Source organism: Mytilus trossulus, chromosome 1, assembly GCF_036588685.1.
Source record: "Mytilus trossulus isolate FHL-02 chromosome 1, PNRI_Mtr1.1.1.hap1, whole genome shotgun sequence".
In the NCBI taxonomy this organism is placed as follows: Eukaryota; Metazoa; Mollusca; class Bivalvia; order Mytilida; family Mytilidae; genus Mytilus; species Mytilus trossulus.
Window position 1 is genome coordinate 6,798,196 of NC_086373.1, and position 24,965 is coordinate 6,823,160.

At 30.3% G+C, this 24,965-nt stretch overlaps 1 protein-coding gene across 3 annotated transcripts in view; it reads left to right on the forward strand.

Moving 5' to 3' along the window:
* LOC134713455 (glycogen debranching enzyme-like) overlaps window positions 1-23,971 on the forward strand; it is a 38,796-nt gene extending 14,825 nt beyond the window's left edge. For all 3 annotated transcript variants that reach the window (XM_063574945.1, XM_063574944.1, XM_063574946.1), the window contains exons 9-29: window positions 84-271; window positions 1,184-1,307; window positions 2,312-2,475; window positions 3,365-3,466; window positions 4,229-4,381; window positions 8,216-8,366; window positions 10,931-11,156; window positions 11,671-11,942; window positions 12,155-12,288; window positions 13,276-13,409; window positions 14,734-14,900; window positions 17,051-17,153; window positions 17,639-17,864; window positions 18,218-18,329; window positions 18,675-18,810; window positions 19,412-19,524; window positions 20,105-20,316; window positions 20,727-20,824; window positions 21,087-21,174; window positions 21,775-21,963; window positions 22,294-23,971. In XM_063574945.1, the coding sequence (XP_063431015.1) occupies window positions 84-271; window positions 1,184-1,307; window positions 2,312-2,475; window positions 3,365-3,466; window positions 4,229-4,381; window positions 8,216-8,366; window positions 10,931-11,156; window positions 11,671-11,942; window positions 12,155-12,288; window positions 13,276-13,409; window positions 14,734-14,900; window positions 17,051-17,153; window positions 17,639-17,864; window positions 18,218-18,329; window positions 18,675-18,810; window positions 19,412-19,524; window positions 20,105-20,316; window positions 20,727-20,824; window positions 21,087-21,174; window positions 21,775-21,963; window positions 22,294-22,446 (3,245 nt within the window). In that variant the 3' untranslated portion in view covers window positions 22,447-23,971. The remainder of the gene's footprint in view (window positions 1-83; window positions 272-1,183; window positions 1,308-2,311; window positions 2,476-3,364; window positions 3,467-4,228; window positions 4,382-8,215; window positions 8,367-10,930; window positions 11,157-11,670; window positions 11,943-12,154; window positions 12,289-13,275; window positions 13,410-14,733; window positions 14,901-17,050; window positions 17,154-17,638; window positions 17,865-18,217; window positions 18,330-18,674; window positions 18,811-19,411; window positions 19,525-20,104; window positions 20,317-20,726; window positions 20,825-21,086; window positions 21,175-21,774; window positions 21,964-22,293) is intronic.
* The last annotated feature ends 994 nt before the right edge of the window (window positions 23,972-24,965 follow it).

The window sequence follows — 24,965 nt, forward strand, 5'->3', positions numbered from 1 at the left end:
TATGTTTTTTTTTATTAAATAATGGTTTGCAAATAAATTATCATTTCCTGTTTTATAATTGTTGAATTGGTTTATATTAACAGGAAGAGATGTATATCTAAGAAGAGAGCTGATAGCATGGGGAGATAGTGTTAAATTAAGGTTTGGAGAAAAACCAGAAGACTGTCCCTTCTTATGGGATCTGATGAAGAACTATGCTGAAACTACAGCTAGAATATTTCATGGTGTTAGATTAGACAACTGTCATAGTACTCCATTACATGTGGCGGCAGTAAGTGGAGATAGTGAAATTATATACATTTATAGAATTAATTTTATTAATTTCAATGATTTTAACCTGATTTTGCCAAGAGATTGTACCTACCTGGGTATGTTACTTTTGATCTTTGTCCAGGGCTTTCAACCAGTTTCAACTGAAAATTTGATAGTTGTAGATGACTCTGATCTTCCTTAGAAGACTTACACATTTTTTGACAAATTAATTCAGTAACATTGATGTGACAGTGATGGTCATCATAAGTTATGTTTATATCATTAGGAGTTTGTAGCCGTAATCTTTATTTTTAACTCAGATTGTAGTAGTTGTCTACATGTTTGATGTTTCACTGTTAATAATAACCCACACAACAAAGTTGCGGAGGGTATCATTTTTTTACCCGTCCGTCTGTCCAGTTTCTTGTCATCACAACTCCTCTCAAACCACACAACAGAATTTCATGAAACCTTTTAAAATAATAAGGACATACTATGTAGATGTGCGTATCAACAGGAAATAAGAATTCAAATTTTTGTCTATGAGTTACGCCTCTTTGAACTGATTTGTTTCAATATACTACTGCAACAGTTTTTCACCGCAACTCCTCTGAAATCACACAACAGAATTTCATGAAACTTTGTAGATAATAAGGATATACTACGTACATGTAGATGTGCATATCAACAGGAAATTATGATTCAATTTTTTTACTTACAGTTATTTTATTTTTCCAGTGACAATGTGGGGACATGGGGTTTGTGAGTGCACTTACTAAGGTTCTTTATTTCTAGAATAGTTTATTCAGTCTTTAATTTTATAATTTAAAAAAAATAATAATAAATGTATTATGTTTTTATAAGACAGGCTTAACCAACTAGATGTTAGGTAAGTTTCAATATACACTTGCACTTATTGTACATTTTGTAGTATATGATTGATGCTGCTAGGAAGGTGAGACCTGATTTGTATGTTGTAGCAGAGCTTTTTACTGGACATGAAGATCTAGATAATATATTTATGAACAAACTTGGCATCAATTCACTAATTAGAGGTAAGGACAGGATAAATGTTTCTGATAAATGAATAGTTTGAAAAGATACCAATGGGACAAAAAAACAAACTACACCATAGTCAGAAAAAACAAACTATACCATGGTCAAAGGAAAAAACAACAAAAGCCAAACAACAGTCCCCACAACACCTAAAAACAATAAAAGGCCAACAACAGTCCTCACATCACAACACCTAAAAACAACAAAAGGACAACAACAGTCCTCACATCACAACACATAAAAAACAACAAAAGGCCAACAACAGTCCTCACAACACAACACATAAAAAACACTAATAGGCCAACAACAGTCCTCACAACGCAACACCTAAAAAACAACAAAAGGCCAACAACAGTCCTCACAACACAACACCTAAAAAACATCTGAAGATTGAGCAATTAATTCCAGTTAAAACCTATGGAAACTATTTATGGAGTTTTGAGTGTTATATTTGTATTTATTCACCTCATTTAATTTTGTGTTTTGTTCAAACTTTTGAGAGTAACTCTTCAATATTGGTCCCATCCCTTTATTTCACTATGATATATTTTCCATTGTTGTGAAATTCCGTCTTGGAAGTAAAATATAGAATAGTTTATAAAAAAAAAACAATCTTTGCAAATACTTTGGAATAATAATAATGTATCTGAATATAAGTTAAATTAGTAAATAAAACCCCAAATAAATGTATTATAATTGGAAATACTTTCACAGATTATAATTGAAAATAATATCTTGAAATGTTAAAGTAAATATCATTCTTTTAAAAAGACTATTATCATGAAACATATGAAACAAAACTAGAAGATCTTAATTGTGGGATAATAACATGATCAATTTGCTTAAAAATAAGGTAAGTGAAATACAGGTACAGGTAAAATTGAGTTATTTTCAGATCTCAGTACAAAGTGAAGATAGAAATAAAGTTGCATTACTATACAGTAAACAGTAATGTCCACATTTTTGCAATTATGTACTTTTATTTTTATTTTTTATTTTCCAGAGTCACTGAATGCTGGAAATGCCAATGAACAAGGCAGATTAATACATAGATATGGAGGTCATTCAGTGGGTTCATTTAACCAACCTAGATTACGACCTTTATTACCAACAACAGCACATGCTTTATTGTTTGATCAAACTCATGATAATAAGAGTCCTATTGAGGTAATTATATTTTAAATTGTATTCTCAATTTTTTTTATCCTTTAACTGAGGCAAATTATGCTACATTCCACCATAATGTGAGAGTATATAATACACTTAAGGGGGCTCGCGGGTCTAAATCATTTTTTTTATTTAATATAAGATTTCGCTATATTTTTCTACAAATGAACTTTATCTTTAAACTAATAGAAAAATGAAATAAAAAAATGGGGTCACCGTCCATTTACGCTCACAATCTGCCTTCGAAATAAGCATACATTTTTGTAAAAGTACTTATTTTCTGTTGAACTGATAGGATAAAAAGAGGTAATATCGAAATAAAAAAATAACTAAATTACAGAAATCGCTGAAATTTTACAATTATTTAGTCTATGTACAGCTTATTCGAAAACAACAATAAAAAATATAGGTCACTGATGAGTTAAAAAAGATATTTCAATTTTAATGCCAAAAAATGGCATTTTTGAACCAAAGGGAGATAATTTGGAGCTTTTTCAATTATATCTACATTTTAAAAATCACGTGGGGCCAACACGAATTGATTCATTGGAATAATTTTTGTACCATATGATAAAGTAACAACTACTTAAGGTAATTAATCAAATTTGTAATGAAAAATAAATGTTTCTTTTTTTCTGAAAATTTTATACCCGCGAGCCTCCTTAAATAATCTGAGAGTATATGATACACTTAAATAATCTGAAAGTATAAGATACACTTAAATAATCTGAGAGTATATGATACACTTAAATAATCTGAGAGTATATGATACACTTAAATAAGTGCACACTCTATTATTTGGTATTTTGATTCATTGAACACAAATTTTGAAAACGAAAAATGAGATTACTAAGAACATACATAATCAATTTTGTAAACTTTATTGTAGTTGAGATCTCCATATGACAGTTTCCCTAGTGCTGCTTTAGTTTGTATGGCATGTTGTGCTGTAGGAAGTAACAGAGGATATGATCAGCTTGTTCCTAAACATGTAAGTGTACTATGTGTTCCTGGTTATGAAGTCTTATTATATTGTGTTAAATGATTTGTAAGTGTTTCCAATAGGAAGTACAATTTTTAGGATTCATTTGTTATGTTCCTGTATTTACAAGTGATCAATATCAATAATATGTCATAAGAATAGTAGTGAACATTAATTTTTATTAATCCTTCCTACTTGTTAGTTAATCTTTTTTTACATTAATAACCACATGGTATTGTTTCATTACAAAATATTAGACATACACGATGTCTTTAATATTAAAGTGTGATCAACTGATATCTTTAACCTTTAATAAAAAAAGGAAGGATAACAGGTTACCATCCATAGCACAAATTCAGTTTATGCTCAGTAAAGAGCAAAGGAACAGTGCTTTTATTGCTGTTCTTTATCTCAAAGTCATAATGAGACCTTCAACATGGAGCAAAAAATCTCATCGGTGCAAGTTAAGATGACCCCTAGCAATGGTTTGAGAAGATTAAAAGTCCATTTTTATTTTCACTATATGAATTTTGAATGGAGAAAGTCCTTTGCTTTATTTTGATGTGTAATTTCTGAGAGCATAACAAACAAAATGTTAAATGATAAATGAATAAATGTATTTTATGTATATTGATCCTGATAACCTTTTAAGGTTGAAGAATTACATATTCTTTTTCTGAAAATGTCATGAAAAATAAAGTGTTTCAGATTGTGTTCTTTTATGATGCTTCACTTGAAAATCACAAAATAAAATGAAATTGTTATCTGTAGATCAATGTAGTGACCGAAGAAAGGAAGTATATGGCCTGGACAACTGATGAGTCTCCTGCTAGACCATTTATGAATAAGAACTTTGGTATTACAGCAGGAAAGAAAATACTTAATGAACTTCACTTCAAACTTGGTTATGAGAAGTATTCAGAGGTAGCAAATATTGACTGCAAAAATTATTTGAAATGAATATGTAATTTATTTATTTTAAAATAAGGGTTTGTACCTTGGTTTTATGATTCTCTGAGCCTGGAAATGTAATAAGGTATGTTATGTGGTCCTATTGACATATATTCTTGTTTTAGCGAACCAAATGAAAGTTTTCCACAGAGTCGTCTGCTCTTGACCAAGGTATTTAAACTTTTGCAAGTTTACCTGTGCAATTGAATCAATACAACAGGTATTGTTCTCTGTGTAGTTTATTCACTTGGACATTTAAATTTCTTCTAGGAGAAATCTATCACTCATTGATTAATCTGCCTGACCAAAAAAATATCTTCTTTGTTAATTGAAATACATGTATAAACTCACATAACCTGCATGTGATACAGTATTTATTCAATATCAATAATATATTTTCAATCTGTTCAATATAAGCACTGATTTAATTATAAAAGGTTTTTTTTTATTTTTTTTAACTACTGCATGCATTTATGTTTCAAAGAATCTGCATGTTTTTCGTGGTTCTTTAGTTATGAAGACCTTAATTATTTAAACATTATCATTTCAAGTTTTCAATTGTGAACAGACTATTAAAAAATAGCAAATTTTAATAGGTAAAATGTTGAAATTTTATCAGAAATCAACTTTTAATTTTTAAATCAGTGTTTATATCAAACAAATTGAAAATGTGTTATTGATTGAATAAATACATCACATGCAGTATTTCCATCCTTGATAGTTCAATTTTTTGTTCAGGTAAATTAATCAGTGAATGATAGATTTCTCTTGCAAGAAATTTAAAATTCCCATTGAATAAACTAAACAGAGAACAATACTTGTTGTAATTGTTAGATGGGACAATAGAACTGCCAAAAGTTTAAATCAACAGGTAACTTGCAGGTGAATCTGTGGAAAACTATGACAGGATTCGCTATAATATTTAAAATACCTTTAATCCTTAATGGACTATTTTCATATTACAACTTTTGACCCTGGAGTTTATATTTTCTTGACAGGTTCCCTTCTCCTCAGTCAAGTAAATGCAACTTAAAGAAGAAAAGTCAACCTTTTTTTCTCATCACTTGGCGTCCGTCGTCGTCCTGCGTCCGTGGTCTGTAAATTTCTACAAAAATCTTCTCCTCTGAAACTACTGGGCTAAAATTAACCAAACTTGGCCACAATCATTATTGGAGTATCTAGTTTAAAAATTGTTTGGCGTGACCCGGCCAACCAACCAAGATGGCCGCCTTGGCTTAAAATAGAACATAGGGTTAAAATGTAGATTTTGGCTTATAACTCTGAAACCAAAGCATTTAGAGCAATTCTGACAAGGGGTTAAATTGACTTTAAGGTCAAGATCTATCTGCCCTGAAAGTTTCAGACAATTCGGACAACCCGTTATTGGGTTGCTGCCCCCGAATTAGTAATTGTTAGGAAATCTTGCAGATTGTGGTTATTATCTTGAATATTATTATAGATAGAGATCAACTGTAAAAAAAAATAATGTTCAGCAACGTAGGATCTACAAATAAGTCAACATGCTTAAAATTGTCAGTTGATCCCTTAAGGAGTTATTGCCCTTTATAGTCTTTTTTAACCATTTTTCAAAAATTTTAGTATTCTTTTACAAAAATCTTCTCCTCTGAAACTGCTAGAAATTTATCTAAACTTGGCCAAAATCATCATTTAGGTATCTTGTTTAAAAATTGTGTGGAATGACTTGGCCAACCAGCCAAGATGGCCGTCATGGCTAAAAATAGAACAAAGGGGTAAAATGTAGATTTTGGCTTATAACTCTGAAACCAAAGCATTTAGAGCAATTCTGAGAGGGGATTAAATTGTCTATTAGGTCAAGATCTATCTGCCCTGAAATTTTCAGACAAATCTGACAACTGGTTATTGGGTTGCTGCCCCCAAATTAGTAATTTAAAGGAAATCTTGCAGATTTTGGTTATTATCTTGAATATTATTATAGATAGAGATAACCTGTAGGCAGCAATAATGTTCAGCAAAGTAAGATCTACAAATAAATCAGCATGAACATAATAGTCAGTTGATCCCTTTACGAGTTATTGCCCTTTATAGTCAATTTTTAACAATCTTTATTAATTTTTGTAAATTTTGGTAAATTTTTAGAAAATACTTTCCACTGTAATTATTTGGCCAAGTTCATAATAGATAGGAAAATTGTAGCAACAGAATGTTCAGTAAATAAAGATCTAAAAACACATCACAATCACCAAAACACAATTTTGTCATGAATTTGTCTGTATCTATTGTTTAATATGCACATAGACCAAGGTGAGCGACACAGGCTCTTTAGAGCCTCTAGTTTTATTTTATGTCTGTATGTTGCTTTTACTTATATGAGGATGTCCTACCACAAAGTAGGTTACCTGTCGAAAAATTATATAAACCAGAGGAAAAAGTTGATAATATGATAAAATTCTATTCAAACAATGATCAAAAGTAAAATGTCACTTTTTACCATTTATCTCTATAAAAAAAGTGTTTGTGAAAATATACATGTATGTTTCATATTCATTTTGATTGATGATAGTACATGAAACATAAATAGAAATGGGGGGATAAAAAAAAAGACTTCTGCAAGATGAAGTATAAAAATATGATACAGATTCTAACATTAACCAACTTAGGCCAGGATTTTTAAAATTTGTTGGTTTACGGATCCGCCAACCCGATTTTGCCGATTCCTAGAATAAAAATAAAATTGACTTTTCATGCTTTTTTATTCCCGCCGACCCAAACAAATACATTATCCCCGAAAAATAATTAAATTCTTCTTTTTTTATGAAATGAAATGCATGAATCACTTACAGAAGTGATGACACTTTCTGTTGTGAAAAAATAAAACTTCCAGTTTACGTTTCTAAAAATAGACAAATCAATTATAACTGACCTTGAAATGTCGTTTACGCAAATAATTTTGCGAAACGAAATCTGTGTTTAAAACCCATTACACAATAAGTTTGTTTCCCTTATTTGTCATCAGTCTGTAAGATGCATAATCTCATAGAAATAGACTTGTCCAAATGTGGACAGGTGGAAAGCACCTTCGAAGTAAAAGTTCTGAATATCAACAATTCATTTAGAATTTTCTTGTTTCATGGATAATAAAAAAAAAATATCGCCCATTTGGATTAAAAACGGGAATGCATGACACTAGATTAACCCGATATTCTCGTTTTTCCGTGGACGAGTCTATTACGTTTTTGACACTTGTGTTGAAACTTATTTTCGTACGACGTTTTTTACTTTTTTTCTTTATCATTTTTCGTTTTTGAAGATCATTACTCACGAAGTTTTCTGGAATTGATTAAGAGCTACGTGAATTTGTTTTTCTTGTTTGTGAAAAGACTATTTAATTTCGTCTTTGTCTGTGAACACCACCCTTTTTTACGGCAAATCATTAGACAATGTCATGCGATATTTATGACAGCTGAGCAAGAATATTTCATCGAACTAAAATTTGAAATGATGACAAAATAGCATAAAAACATTTTGTTAGAAAATATTTATTTTGCATTTTTTTTCTGTCTTGAAAGATTTTTTTTTTTCTTTTTTTTTTCGACCAACCGACCCGACTTTTTCATGAGGAAAATCCGTAAACCAACAAATTAAAAAACCGTGGCCTTACAACCTTGTATAAATGACCAACATTTCAGATACCACCACTGTCAAAACTTCAAAGCTAGAATTGATTATAAACATTTGTAAGAATAAAAATAATGATAATAAATTATATTTTCTTTGAATAAGTTTTAAATGATAATGGAGTTATTGACTAATTGTAATATTTTTCAGGTGTATGTTGACAATTTACGAGATGATGTTGTAGCAGTTACTAGACATAATCCCAATAACCATGATTCTGTAGTACTAGTTGCTAGAACAGCCTTCCAACATCCACAAGATCCACACGGAACAGGCTATATAAAGCCTATAGTAGTTCAGGGTACTTATTTAGTTTTTGTTAAGGAATAATATATTGGATTTCTCTTTTTTTTAAGACAAATTATTGAAAAAAGTCCAATGCCATACAATAAAGCCTTGAGGAAAATTCATGTGTGAAGGTGTAATACCACCATTGATTTTCCCCTATTAGTCTTTGTTAAATTTGCACTTTTCAAAAAATTGTGCAGAATTTATCTTTGTTTCAAATAAAGATATACTTGGCATGAGTAAAGTTTTATCCTGTCCAGTTCTATAGAAAAAGTTTCACATAACATTTCATTGCATATAAGAAAATAACCATCATTGGAAGTTAACCAATCAAATTTCTCCCCTTATTCTATCTGTGTACAAGGTTTAGTCACCATGTAACCTCAAGATTACAAAATTTTCTACAGAAATCACAAATAAAGAATAATGGTGTTTTGAAATACCAAAGACATATGTTTATGACACAGAAATAGTTTTACTGCAATAAAATGTAGGATTAATTACCTACAACGGTCAAATTCAAGGGAATATTTTTTTAGACCTACTTTCGTATGCAACCGGATGTGACTAACCATGATTTGGTGGTATTACACCTAAAGAAGACCTTTTTGTTCAATAAACTGAATGTGACTTTTTCCCTTTGTAATACTGGTTATTTCAAGCATTTCTGTCAAGTTTTGTCATAATCAGTTCAATAGTTTGAGAAAAAACTAGTATAATGAAAGACGACATCTACAGCGATTCGAGCAAAATTTCTTCGACAAATCCAAACCAAGCCGCATCAAGTTAGAATAGATTGTGGACCAATAAATTATTAAATGTCTATCTTATCTGCCTACAAACAGTTAAAAATGATACACAAGATGGTTTTAGGAAGATAAAATACCACTAATAAACATCTTTGTCTTCTTTATAAGGTCTCTTGGGGTCAATTTACACCTCACATTTCCTCAAAATTTCCACTTTTCAGGCCAATAAATAAAAATATTGGGGTAACTTTCACTCATTTATGGTAGAAATGTTATAAGAAATGAGTAATTGAAGCATTTTAGCAGAATGAACAATCCATATAAAAGTTTACTGTCTCCAAGGAGGTTTCAATAAGTCCTTATGTAAAAATTTAATTTACGCTGCGTTCCAAAGAGCGACATAAAAGGCTTCTCTTTTAGTGAATAACTTGTCGTTACAACATTAATAATAATTTCATCTACTTATAACTATATATTTATATAAGTATTACCTAGGAAAATGTTATATCATAGCAAAATATAAGAAATAAGGAGAAAAGCCCACCCCCCTCCAAAAAAAAAATTATATATGCACTTAGTATGGCTTTATCTGTCAACTGAATATACATGGTACGGTCCTATTTCAAGACACTTTTCTCATAAAATGTGGTTTGGAGACTCAATCCACTCAGAATATTTATTTTTTTGTATTATTTCACTTAAATAGCAAGAAATTTTAACACATCAGATTACTCACAAGGACATAGGTGCATGTACAGCTTCCCATATTAGGTGTAATACCACCATTGATTTTCCTCTATTAGTCTTTGTTAAATTTGCACTTTTCAAAAAATTGTGCAGAATTTATCTTTGTTTCAAATAAAGATATACTTGGCATGAGTAAAGTTTTATCCTGTCCAGTTCTATAGAAAAAGTTTCACATAACATTTCATTGCATATAAGAAAATAACGATCATTGGAAGTTAACCAATCAAATTTCTCCCCTTATTCTATCTGTGTACAAGGTTTAGTCACCATGTAACGTCAAGATTACAAAATTTTCTATAGAAATCACAAATAAAAAATAATGGTGTTTTGAAATACCAAAGAATAAAATGTAGGATTAATTACCTACAACGGTCAAATTCAAGGGAATATTTTTTTAGACCTACTTTTGTATGCAACCGGATGTGACTAACCATGATTTTGTGGTATTACACCTGAAAAGCTGGTTCTTCAATAATAGGTCATATAAGAATAGATAGGAAAGAAACTATTGTAGTTGTGTCTGCCCTTTGCAAACACAGGCACTTAAATCAGTTCATTTAATTCTTTATTTATTTAAAGAGGCTATGTGTGGGTTTCCTAAACATAGATATATACATATTCACAATTAACAAAGTTTTTTTTAGTTTACAAACATGTTTAACACAAGACAAATCAATGTGTACAGGACAAGACATAGAAATGTAATGAATACACACCCATCCAATCACTTCCTCATTTTTACTCACATGCACATGACGAAAATCAGTTAATATGATGGAATATATTCCATAATATGTATATATTGTGAAAACTCACTGACTGAATGGCTTACAAAAACTAAAATGTCGATGTTAGAAGATTTTATTTTTGAAAATTTAAACCATTATTCAGTTGGGATCAATTTTTACCAGACCTTCATCCATATCATCACATGATACGTCAATGTTAAATTAGTTGTAAGGGTTGTCATCACATTTGTATTATATCATTAATTGATTTTTATCTGGGGTCTGCATCAATGTTGCTAGATTTTCTCAATTATTAATAAATGTAATAATAGTGCTTCATTTGTTTGTTACAGGGCGAGTAAAGGAAGTGTTGTTTGAAGGAAGAGTTCTCGAAGCTAAAGAATTCACATATGTCAAAGATTCTGAATATATTAATGGTTTACCTAATTATTACCTTGAAATGAGACAGAACTTTGATCCTAAAGAAACAAAAATGGTGGACATTACCTTGTCAGAAAGTGGAGAAACTACACAAATATCATTTAAACAATTTACACCTGGAAGTGTTGTAATTATTCAGTAGGTATCCTCAATTATATTTTGGATGAAGACATTTTTACAATTTCTAGATACAATGAAATATAATTATCAGAAATAAAGAGCTGATACTTATTATTATCAAATAGAAAAGTTTTATAAGTTTTAGTCTGCCAATAGTTATGAATAATCATTCAATCAACTTTAACATTAATTCATTTCATAAAATTGAGAATGAAAATGGGGAATATAACAAAAAGACAACAATCCGACCAAACAGCATATAACGGTCGAAGGCCACCAGTAGGTCTTCAATGTCCCACACCCAGACCATAAATAAAAATGTATACTAGTTCAATGTAAATGTACTTCATACTAAACTTCAAAACATATAAATGAATTAAGATAAACAAGCATACAAGATAAACAAAGGCCAGAGGCTCCTGACTTTAGACAGGCGCAAAAATAAAGCAGGTTTAAACATGTTTTGTGAGATCTCAACCCTCCCCTATACCTCTAGCGAATGTAGAATTAACAAGCAATATATATTTTGTAGGTGTGGTCTATCTAATGCTGCTTCTAAAGCCATATTAAAGATCCGTCAATTCTGTGGTCAGTTTGGCTATCTGATGAGATCTTACAGTGGTCATAAAACATACGATGAATCATGGGACACCACTAATTTCCAGGCCATTGTTGGGAAACTTTCCTTGACAGATCTTAATCATGTGCTTTATCGGTGTGATGCTGAAGAACAGTCTGATGGGAATGGTTTTGGTGCCTATGATGTACCAGGTCATGGTCCTTTTGTTTACTGTGGTATTAGAGGTATGTTATTTTATGTTTACACTTGTATCACTTTGATAAAGAACATGAGAAAGCAGAGGTAATTGCATTAATTGACAATATTTTTAGAAATCTTTATTTAGTAAAAAAAAACAACTCATAGACACATTTTCCAATTTTCATTGATTTGAAGCATTTTATGTCAATATGAGTGATTTTTATAATATTCTACTTTAAAATCTATTTATTCCCAGGTATTGTAGCTGTTTTGAATGAAATGAGAGAAAGGAATGATCTAGGGCATGCTGTTTGTGGAAATCTTAGAGAGGGGAACTGGCTTCCTCAGTATATAGCTAACAGACTTAAAGTCAAAGAAGGAACAAAAGTTGTAGGTTAAGTTTTATCTTTATCATAAAAACTTATATTAATATAGATATGGATTCTACCCCAACATCTTGTTGATTACAATATTCCTCCACAGGAAATGGTTCAGTGATTCAAACCTTAAAATTCAAGGGTTTACAAAGATTTTTATTTTTACTATTAAGAGTGAATTGAGTAGTTAAGGGGGTATAGTAGTAGAAACTTTCTTTTATGTCTAATGATTAATGGAAAATGACTTATACCTGTTAGTTTTCAAACTGCAACTGTCTGTTTATAAACGACAGATCAATAAAATTCTGATAATTAATTGAGGACATTTGATACATTGTAACAACTTATTATCCAAGATTTTCATTCTGATTTTACTCTTACAACATATGAGGATAGGTAGGTAAAGTTGGGATATTCTGCTTTTATACTAAGTAAGACTATCTGAGACATGTGTTCATTGTTTATTATTCTATTTTATGCCCCATTTATCTTTTAAGTTTTTGGTCAAGGTAGTATTTGATGAATTTGAAGTCCAATCAACTTAAAGTACACATGTTCCCTATGATATGATCTTTTTACTTTAAATGCCAAATTAGAGTTTTGTTTCCAATCTCACGTTCCATTGAACATAGAAAGTGAAAGTATGAGTGCGGCATCCGTGTATAATGGACACATTCTTGTTTTTATAGCAATACAAAAGTCAATAATAGAAGAAAAAATCAGAATTTATTCAAGAACAATGTAATAAAAATATGTACTTACCACACTGCCATTTCCCGTATAATATCATTAAATTTTTACTGAGCACATCTAGATGGATTTTTTTCTTATGCAATATTAACCAAAAGGTCATTTGTTAAAATGCAAATCTTAACTGGATTTTCTATCATTAAGTGAAAAAGAAATAAATTTGAATGAGAAAATTTATTAATTAAGTAAAGATGACTACTTTATAGTTTTTATTAGAAAACGACTTGAATTTTGTTTTTTTTACTTTCAGCTAGGACAGTGGTTTGATGAGGTATTTAAACATCTGTCCAATGTGCCAAGGTCTCTGGTTCCATGTTACTTTGACACTATTATAATGGGGTCTTTCATTGTACTTCGTGGCAGGGTGGTAGAACAAATGTCAGAGTAAGTGTCTTTGCTTTTATATAGATCATAAGATCATTTGATTCCAATTTGACAAATATAATGATCTTATTTTAAAATGAAGGTTTTTTATGCCGCACCTACGATAGTAGATGGGCATTATGTTTTCTGGTCTGTGGCTCCGTTCGTTCGTCCGTCCATCTGTGTGTCCGTCCGTCCGTCCCATTTCAGGTTAAAGTTTTTGGTCAAGGTAGTTTTTGATGAAGCTGAAGTCCAATCAACTTGAAACTTAATACACTTGTTGCTTATGATATGATCTTTCTAATTTTTGAGCAAAATTAGACTTTTGACCCCAATTTCACGGTCCACTGAACATAGAAAATGAAAGTGGCCATTTCAGGATAAAGTTTTTGGTCAAGGTAGTTTTTGATGAAGCTGAAGTCCAATCAACTTCAAACTTAATACACTTGTTGCTTATGATATGATCTTTCTAATTTTTAAGCCAAATTAGACTTTTGACCCCAATTTCATGGTCCACTGAACATAGAAAATGAAAGTGGCCATTTCAGGATAAAGTTTTTGGTCAAGGTAGTTTTTGATGAAGCTGAAGTCCAATCAACTTCAAACTTAATACACTTGTTGCTTATGATATGATCTTTCTAATTTTTAAGCCAAATTAGACTTTTGACCCCAATTTCATGGTCCACTGAACATAGAAAATGAAAGTGGCCATTTCAGGTTAAAGTTTTTGGTCAAGGTAGTTTTTGATGAAGCTGAAGTCCAATCAACTTAAAACTTAATAAACTTGTTGCTTATGATATGATCTCTCTAATTTAAAGCCAAATTAGACTTTTGACCCCAATTTCACGGTCCACTGAACATAAAAAATGAAAGTGGGAATTTCAGGTTAAAGTTTTTGGTCAAGTAAGTTTTTGATAAAAGTGAAATCCAATCAACTTGAAACTTAGTGCACATATTCCCAATAGTATAATCTTTCTTATTTTAATGCCAAATGAGATTATTACCCAATTTCACGGTCCATGGAACATGGAAAAGGATAGTGCAAGTGGGTCATCCGTGTACTTTGGACACATTCTTGTTTTATAATAAAAGTCCCTCAAATATAAGTTTTTTAAACAATTATACCTGATAGCATAACATTTTCATAATTTATGCTTTTCTAGCAATATATACTTTTCTTTGGTTAAGAGATATTTTGTATTTACTGGTACATTAACTTCTGCTATGATTTTTACACTGCATGGCTGAGAAGGTAGTGGTATAAATGGCAAATAAGTGTATTTGTAGTTAACATGTTGACAAAAATACTTTTCTGTATTGATGATTATTACTTGTTTTATTTTAGTTTTATTAAAGATGGATCCACTTTTCTTAAGATATTGGCGATGGGAGCTGTCCAATTTTGTGGCTATGTAAAGACATCTAAGTTACCTCCCTTGTCCCCTAATTTATCATCACCTAAACCACCTGTAGATGAAGATGACAAAGAGGCCACATTATCGTTAGCAGCAGGTATTTTTTTGTACTTTTTGATTTATTGATTATCATGACTTTTTTATGCCCCACCTACGATAGTAGAGGGGCATTATGTTTTCTGGTCTGTGGCTCCGTTCGTTCGTCCGACTGTGCGTCTGTTCGTCCGTTCACCACCTACGATAGTAGAGGGGCATTATGTTTTCTGGTCTGTGGCTCCGTTCGTTCGTCCGACTGTGCGTCTGTTCGTCCGTTCAGGTTAAAGTTTTTGGTCAAGGTAGTTTTTGACGAAGCTGAAGTCCAATCAACTTAAAACTTAGTACACTTGTTGCTTATGATATGATCTTTCTAATTTTAAAACCAAGTTAGACTTATGACCCCAATTTCACGGTCCACTGAACATAGAAAATGAAAGTGGGAATTTCAGGTTAAAGTTTTTAGTCAAGGTAGTTTTTGATGAAGCTTAAGTCCAATCAACTTGAAACTGAGTACACATGTTCCCTATAATATAATCTTTCTTATTTTAATGCCAAATTAGATTATTACCCAATTTCACGGTCCAATGAACATAGAAAATGAAAGTGGGAATTTCAGGTTAAAGTTTTTGGTCAAGGTAGTTTTTGATAAAATTGAAGTCCAATCAACTTGAAACTTAGTACACATGTTCCCTATAATATAATCTTTCTTATTTTAATGCCAAATTAGATTATTACCCAATTTCACGGTCCATTTTTCGCAATGATAAAAACCCCGCATTAATTTCTGAATTTACAGTAATTTAACCCTTAGATTGCTATGCGCGACTATTGTCGTTCCGATAAAGCAGTCCGCTACTGCTACAAGCGACTATAGTTGTTCTCCATAACACGTTTGTTTACACAGTTACCATTGAATGAGCAGAGTCATTATTCATGAGATTTGTATGGTTTCTGATTGGTGAAAACAGATTTTTCAAGTATCTCTTGACTTTAAATCAGGTTTAAGCGATTAAACCAATAGTGAAAATTTTTGTTGAATAAAATGACAAAATGGCGGATATTATTTGGAGAAATGGCCAACACGTTCAGAAGTATTTTAATGATAATGATTTAACAGTGGTGGCCAATTAAAAGGATTTGGACGAGAACAGAAGATATAATAGATGGAAATAGAAACAATCAAAACTGTGAACAGATGACTTTTAAAGCGAAAACCACAGGGAATCCCAGACCTTGTTCTAAATGGATGACATGAAACAGGATTTGCAATGTTTATCATTTCTCCTTTCAAATGTGAATCAATATTGACTGACATCGATAGATTGGAACTTTAAGTTTGTCAATATTATTTATTGATGAAAGCTATAACATTGAACTTGTCGTATAAATATATTTGTACATAGATGTAAAAGTCAGCGCAGTGAAAGTCGGAGGAAAATACAGGAAAATATTTGCATAAAAAAGGTAGTAGGTCTGAGCAGAAACTTTTATTTTTGGATAATCACAATGAACTAGTTCTTAAAAAAATCTTAACTAAATTGGTTCAATTCTGAAGTCATGGATACTTTTACATTGATGAATTCTTTAAAAAAACATGAAAAAAAAATGTTTACCTTTGTTTACCTCTATTTGCACCTGTACCGGTAAAAAATTACCAGAGACTCACACAAAAAAAAATTAAAAAAATACAGAATCTAAGAATACATTTTTATATAACTTTTTTTTATGAATATTAATATTTACAAAGGTACTGCAATTGTAAGTGAACATGTTTATTTCATCAGTGTTAAAAAATTTATTCAGCAATACACAAAAGTACAATAGAAATGAATTAATACACACCCATAGATAAAAACATTTAATTACTTTTTTCAAATTTTTATTTTATTATTTTGTGTGGTAATTTTCCATATTGTGCTTCTCCACTAAGAATGGTTTTTTTCTTATGGTAATGTAGAGTGAGATCACTTTGATGTCATAAGCCAACATCATTGACCTAGCCTAGGAAAATCTCTAAGAAGTTATGAGTAAAAAGGTTATCAATGATCTTCAGGCTTTAGAAGGATCTATCCCCCTTTAATGAGATTGTAGCCCAGTAATTTTCTTGTATACTAAACTGTAGATAATCTATAAGTAACTTGTGCTTATTTTGTAGTATCTTGTCAAACATAAAAGCTTTGTATTCTCTATGGAAGACTTTTTCTTTTTTAGGTTTTTCTCACTTTGGTGCTGGATACATGAGAAATTGGGGAAGGGACACATTTATTTCATTGAGAGGATTATTACTGGTAACTGGGAGATATCAGGAAGCCAGGTAAGTTAATTGGGGAAGGGATACATTTGTTTCACTGGTATTTCTTTTGGTGGGTGGTTGGGAAAACTTATCCCAACTGGTAACAGTTGGTAATTAACTGTTATACTCAGGTCTGATTGGAAAAGACATCTTCTGTATACCTTTTACTGCATGTCAATTGTAGACTTTAATTTAAATCCTTTATAGAGAATAAAAGTCAGTTCAACATAGCATTTAATTTTACAACTATTCTAGCAATATGTCAAGAATAAATAAAGTAAAGTTGAACTAAGATAATGTGCATACTTTATTTACTGGAAGAATTCATATATTTTCTTGAGCAGCATGTCCAATTTGTTTTTATCCTTCTAATGTTTGTCTGTATTGTCTAGTTTTAGTTACCATCTTCAAAGGACTTAGTTATAAATTGTTGGATGCAGTTTTAGTTTATAATGGATTCAACTATAGTTATTTCATGAAATTTCAATGAATGGTTTATTTTGTAGGTTTATTATACTAGCATATGGTGGATGTTTACGTCATGGTCTTATCCCTAATTTATTGAACGAGGGAAAAGGAGCTCGTTTTAACTGTCGAGATGCTGTTTGGTGGTGGCTGCAGGCAATACAAGACTACTGCCAAATTGTCCCAGATGGTACCAGTATTTTAAAAGATAAAGTACACAGATTATATCCTTCAGATAGTCCAGAAGTTCAAGAACCAGGCTCTTTTGTATGTAATGAAACATGTTTCTTGGTATAACAGTTTGTTTTATATTTATATTTAAAGTAGCTACTGTCGTCACAGATTTGAAAATAAAACTGGTATCAAAGGGAATTGGTGATTTAGTTTGCTCAGTAAAAAAGTAAGATATATGTAATGGCCACTCATGTTTACGTATGTATTTGAGAAGATATTACTAAGTTGAAAAACTTGTGTCTGGTCCATTTGTCCTTTAAAATACAATGAAATATGTCTCAGTTAATAAAGGGTTCTGGCTTCAGAATCTCATATGTCCATTAAATTGTAAAATAAATTAAATTGTGTGGCTCCACTAAATTCATACAATAAATACTGTCTTCTAGGATCAGCCATTACATGATGTGATGCAGGAGGCTTTACAAAGACATGCTGAAGGTCTGAAGTACAGAGAGTTTAAAGCTGGTCCAGAGATAGATAGTCAGATGATTGATCCAGGTAGGATTCAGTTATTTTGTTATACAAAAATTAATACATCTTGTGACATTTTTTACTCAGTGTGGTCTGACTCCAATTGGAGTTAATTGGATTTCACCATTTCTCTTGGTTGATATATTCCAAATAAGTCTTGCATACAGTTGAATTATCATTGTTTCCTCCTATCTTTTAGTATAGAACATTTACAATATATGCATACAGTAATAAAAATACCAAGGCATCATAGACAGAAATTACCAGGCTTTTATAGACATGATATTGTCTTTTGGAGTAACATTTGTTAAAATGAAATAGAGATACTCCCAATTTTATGAGGAAATCTAATGACCCTTGTTTTATTTGTAGGTTTTAACAATGAGATTGGTGTGACCTGGGAGAATGGTTTTGTGTTTGGTGGTAATGAGTGGAACTGTGGAACATGGATGGATAAAATGGGAAGTTCTGATAAAGCTGGCAACAAAGGAAAACCAGCAACACCAAGGTTATATTAGATATAGTTAATTAGTGCTTGAATTTGAAAAAACACATCAAAGATACCAGGCTTTTATTTTGGTATGTCATACATATGTTTCATCCTCATAGAACTCATCAGTGTTGCTTAAAGTTAATGAGCAATATAATAACCAAAAATTGAAAAACATTATACCAAATACTGTTTGATAGTAGCATTATCATGTTTATTACAGAAACTAAAACCAGTTCTTTACAAAATATTCTCCAGCTAACATTTTGATATTGTTGGATTTAATAAAATTTAAGGTTTGAGCAAAGAGAAGTTAATCTATAGAAACAAGGGATTATATAAAGTGATCTATTCTATTAGGGATATATTGAGAAAACAATGGCTGAAGGAAAATTATTATTTTCTTCTTTATGATGATTTGTTTTGATATCTATTTTATGGGTTTTACTTTTAGTCTTAAAAATAGAAAAGATAGGTTTTAAAGAATGTGGGATTGTTAAAGTTCTTATGAAAGAAAAGAGATTTGGGTACCTGTCAGTGATATATATGAAGGTATAAACAGACATGCCACCGGTAAAAATTGTGAATTTTGACAATGAATGAATGTGATTTGTTTTAGGAATGGGTCTGCTGTTGAACTTGTTGGCCTGAGTAAATCAGCATTAAGATGGCTTCAGGAAATGAAAGCGAAAGACAAATATCCTTATGATTCTGTTAATGCTAGAATAAATGGTAAGTATTTCTTCTCTTGTTATTGTTTATTTTTTGAGATTTGGAGTTAAAATAAATGCTCAACAAATATATAGGAAGCGTATGACATCTAAATACAAACAAAATATTTTATATTTATTTTTAAGTATCAGTCCAATTGTTTCTCCTCCTGATATCACCATACACCATTGTGACTTCTTACACAACTAATGTGTCAGTCTAGATAAGACATTCATATTCATATCACATAGACATGTTCTCATCCTAATATACTTGTAATATTTGCCAATAGAAATTAAACTCAAATCAATAAAAAAAACTTGCACACATTTTGTTTTATTCAATGCATACTTTAAATGCTTAGATATTGTTAATAGATGTTAGTACTTGATAGTTTTTCAGAATAGTTGACCAAAAACTAGCCTTATATTTGTGTAGCTTATATTGTCATCCATGATCTGTATTAATGTCAAATGTCTTTCATAAACATTTTTATGCCCAAACTACTTGTTGGGCCGATAATGTATTGTAAGAAGACTTTAAATAGAATTGATTTTTTTTTTTAACTTATACTTAAAAGTTACATTATATTGTTGTTCAGGTGCTGATATAAAAGTTACATTCGAAGAATGGGAAGAAAAGATCCAATCTAATTTTGAAGAGTTCTTTTGGATCAACTCTGAACCTATGCCTGACAAGGAACCACACCCAGAACTGATAAACAAAAGAGGGATCTATAAAGATTCTTACTTTGCCAAACCATTCTTTGCAGATTTTCAATTAAGACCAAACTTCTTTGTTGCTATGGCTGTGGTGAGTATTTTAAAATATATTTATAATGTTGATTTCAGAATAATTGTGATACATTATAACATCATTTAAATGTTGACTGTCTTCCTGGTCTAATATTTTATGTATGGAATTATAAATTTGTTAAAACAAGAAGGGCATATGACTCAGTTCTTGTCTGAAAATAATAATATTGAAAGGTCAAAGGAGAAAAGTATGATTAATGTTGTTCATCTTAAAAAGAATGTGTGCCAGAATTGGGAATATTGCTTCATTCAGCTATTAGTTCAAATGAATGGATGGAGTATATAACATCACAATATTAGCTTTTTATGTTTTTTAAATGGACAATTTCGTATAAACAATTATACATTAATGTAAGGTATCATTTGCTTGCTCCAATAAAGTAACTTTGATATATTGATCTGTTTCAGGCCCCAGAACTATTTACTCCAGAAAATGCATGGACTGCTCTCAAACAAGCGCAGGATATTCTAGTTGGACCTTTAGGTGTCAAAACATTAGATCCAAGGTAATGAAAATACCAGATTTTACTTAATAATAAAACCTTCAGTTCACATTATAGTTGGATAATTTCAAATGATTTATAAAAAGGTTTGAATTAAAAAAAAGTTCTTTAAAAATTTGGTATTTTGTATAGATGAATCAACTTAGATAACATCAGAATGATAGATTACGTTGAATTTAGATAATTTTTAGATACTATCAAAATATTTTAAGATGTCATTCACTGGAGATTTGTTATATATACAGCTTTGTTTTATGTATTACAGTGACTGGTCATATGTAGCAGATTATGACAACAGCAATGATTCCAATGATCCTAAAGTAGCTCATGGTTTTAATTATCATAATGGGCCTGTGAGTATACTAGAAATAAAATTTAAGAACTTGAAAATTACACATTTTAAGCATGATGCAAATCCAGATATAGGCACAAGAATCATTATGACACAAAAGGAAAATATTTACACAGAACTCATGGACTTATGCGAAACTGACAAATATGTCAAAAATGCTCAATTTAAATGTTTTTTACATTTAAATAATGATATGGATCAAGATTTTACCACAAAAAAAATTTGCTACGCAAGGACTATACAAAGGTGATTACGTTGATAGAATACTTTTGGGGTTAGGATTTCTCGTTACTAATTTTGCCCAAAACTATGTGTAAAAAATATCCATTTTGTGTTAGACATGTTAATTTTAACAAGTGTATGGATTCATTGTGACATCATAGGAACTAAATTGTCCAGATTAAATAAACCCATTTATTTTTCTAATAGTAATACAAACATGATTTTGAAAGGAAAGAAGAACTTTTCTATTTTTGCCACTTTAGGGGCCATATATAGCCTTTATAATACCTCTTCTATCTTTCAGACACAAAAATTTGGATAGCAATGTTATCATTTGTTTCCTTAAATGTTAATATATATTGTATAATATATTTTGTAGGAATGGGTTTGGCTGATGGGTTACTTCTTACGAGCTAAGTTAATCTTTGCCGACAAACTTGAGAAGAGAATACCAGGAATAAGGAAACAGACTATGGGATACATTAAATCTAAAATGACAGTACATTTTGAGCATCTTACAGGTTCTCCATGGCAATCATTACCAGAACTCACTAATTCACATGGAAGTGTATGTATTGTTAATCAAGGGGGAAATATAAAATAGGGGGGTTTTAATTCTGTTTGTATTTAATTTATTTTCAAATGCGAAAAAAGAATGATTTCTTTGATCGAATAGATCATAATATAAATTGATAAATGAATCTATTCTTGTTTTTTCTTGATCCCTCAGATTGGAAGTTTTATAGTAATTCTTGGATTCAATCCCTTTGTTATCATGTATTTATTTAGTTCAAGATCATTCAATTGACACAAAATTATCATTATTATAATATAGAACTTTCCAATGCTGCACTTGTTTATACTTATTTGTATGCTTAAATTAGTTTTCCTTTTTCAGTATTGCCGAGACAGTTGTGCTGCCCAGGCTTGGAGTGTTGGGTGTTTATTAGAAGTATTTTATGACTTAAATCAAGTAGAAGAAGAAGATGACCTGGCCAAGTCTGCTGTGAGACCAAAGGACAAACATGATGTTCTTGTTTCTGTTTCCTAGATACACAATGACATGATGTCATCAATTACACCAAATTTTATATAATATGATTAGCATATTAAGGTAAAGTTTTGTTGAAAAAAAATGCTTAAAAATGTTGATGTTAATTTTAAACTATGCATACCTTATAAACCTGTAAAATATCATATTATTATTATTATATCCTCCATTAGAGATCGGTCATTTAAAAACGTATCAACCGTATCGCTTAGGTTGACGTATCCGCATCTGCAGATTTAACAAAAAACAGTATGTGATCTCAAGCTTTAATTTTATGTACTTTCAATAATGCAATTTATGAGCAACTGATTAATTTTTAATGCAAAAAATTAATGAAACAATTATGAAATGTTGAGGTTTTTTTTAACATGTAATCTGACTTTTAAAGATATTCTGGATAGTTTGAAAGTTTACAGGCATATTAGGAGTGAATACGGTAAAATTGTTGGTTGTGTTTTCACTTGTGCTCATGTAGAACCAAATTGTTATTAAATGACTGACCTCTAATTGTAGACCTCTGTTTCTGATATGAGAGTATAAAGTGATATTGTTAGAAGTTATTGTATTTTGTGATATTTTTGTAATGACTGTCATACATGTAAATTATATTATTAGGGATTTTAAACAGGAGAAAAAGCATTATAAATTAAGAATAAGTTTAACTTGTTTAAAAATAGCATACAATTAGCATAGTACATGTTTTTGATGTTTCAAACATTCCTATGTTTTTATGCTATGAAAACAATCTTAATTGATCTGTTTACGTTTATAATGGATACTTGGTCAGTAGGTATCGACAATATATAGTAACTAGTTGTATTTTTTGAATGATAAATTGCATCATTTTCTTTAAAAAAGAGAAATGAATGCATAAGTTTTAATTGTCTTATCTTGACATTTTATAGAAAAATATTTTAATAACAGTAAATAATCCACAAGAACTTTCCAATTTGTTTTCATTTGAATCAACTATTTTACAGCATTAATCTCAGATATACAGTTCATGTATAGTATATAATAGTGTATAGTTTATAATGTGCAAAGTGAGAAAGGAATTTAATTTGTTGATCTTAAATTGCTTCCTTCAATCTTAACATTGAAATCCCCATTATAGTTCACCTTGGCATATTTATCCAGCCTTAGTATGTGTAGTGTTAAAGTAAGAATGGGATCAGGAACATCAAATGGAATATAAATTGGTGCTGATTACTTGAAAGTATTTCCATTGTTGGTACATTGAAAGAAATTAAGACAACAAATACATTGTACATCGGTTTTACAAACAAACAAACAAACAAAATTCACAATTTTAGATATATGTGAACTCAAAATCATGAAACAAAAGGTTTGTTTTTTATTTTTATATTTTACCTCTTTTTTCAATAGATATTTTCATTATTTGTTTTTGCTTGGTACACAAACTAAATAAGCTGCAGTTTTGTGATGTTTTATTCAATGTAATTTAGAGTTATATTTGAGATATACTTTTAAAAGAATTTATTATAAACAGCTTTTGTGTTATTTAAGTTTCTGTGAGTTATTATTTATGAAACAATGATATTTGTAATTTTTTATTAAATATGTCATATTAAAATGCAAGTACATGCGTAAAACAAATTAAATATTTTTGTTTAACTGCAGATGAAAAATTTAAAGATATATTTGTAGTATGATATACACGCTGTAATTGACAAAGGCATTATTTAAGCCTGTTAGCTTATGAACTTCCCTCACGATCAACTTTTGCTTAATCATAACCAAATTATAAAATATTGTGCAAATGAGGGAAAGAACAGATTTATAAGTAACCCTTTGAATGTTTGTGATTATATTCGTTTATATCAGTATCTCTTAGTATTGCATAATTTATAGAAATATTTTTATGTGCCATATTTGTTTTCAATAATAAACCAAATAAAATTATAACTGTTAACACCATGGATCTCAGCTAACCAGAATGATTTTTAAAATAATTTTGTTTTTAACAGTATACTCACAACCAAAGTAAACCTTTATTTACATTGCATTATCTGTTATTAAGCCTCTCTAAAGTAAGCTGTGTGTGAAAAATTTGCTTTTGTTACAATCAATTACCGGTATAATAATTGAAATCATGTGCATCTTTGTTATAATAAAGTTACAATATTTTTTTATGATTCACTTAAACCAAAGAAAACTGATTCTGATATCTGATACATACATCTGCATGTAGCTTTTTCTGAAATCGCAATAAATAATCTTACATTTTTGTCAATTCTTCAAAAATCACAATAATAAATACACTCAATAATTTCTGAATTTACATTTAATTCACAAAAATAATTCATAATAGCGACATAATCAGAAACAACAAGGACACGAAAATAAAACAGGTTAACTACAGTTACAATTGACACAACCTGACCATTTTTTTCTTCTCCCAAGCTAGATGCTTGCTTTGTGGGCATTAACCAAATGATTTATTTTATAAACTGTGTAGTAATGTATAGAATTTACTTGCCTTAATTATTACAATCAAA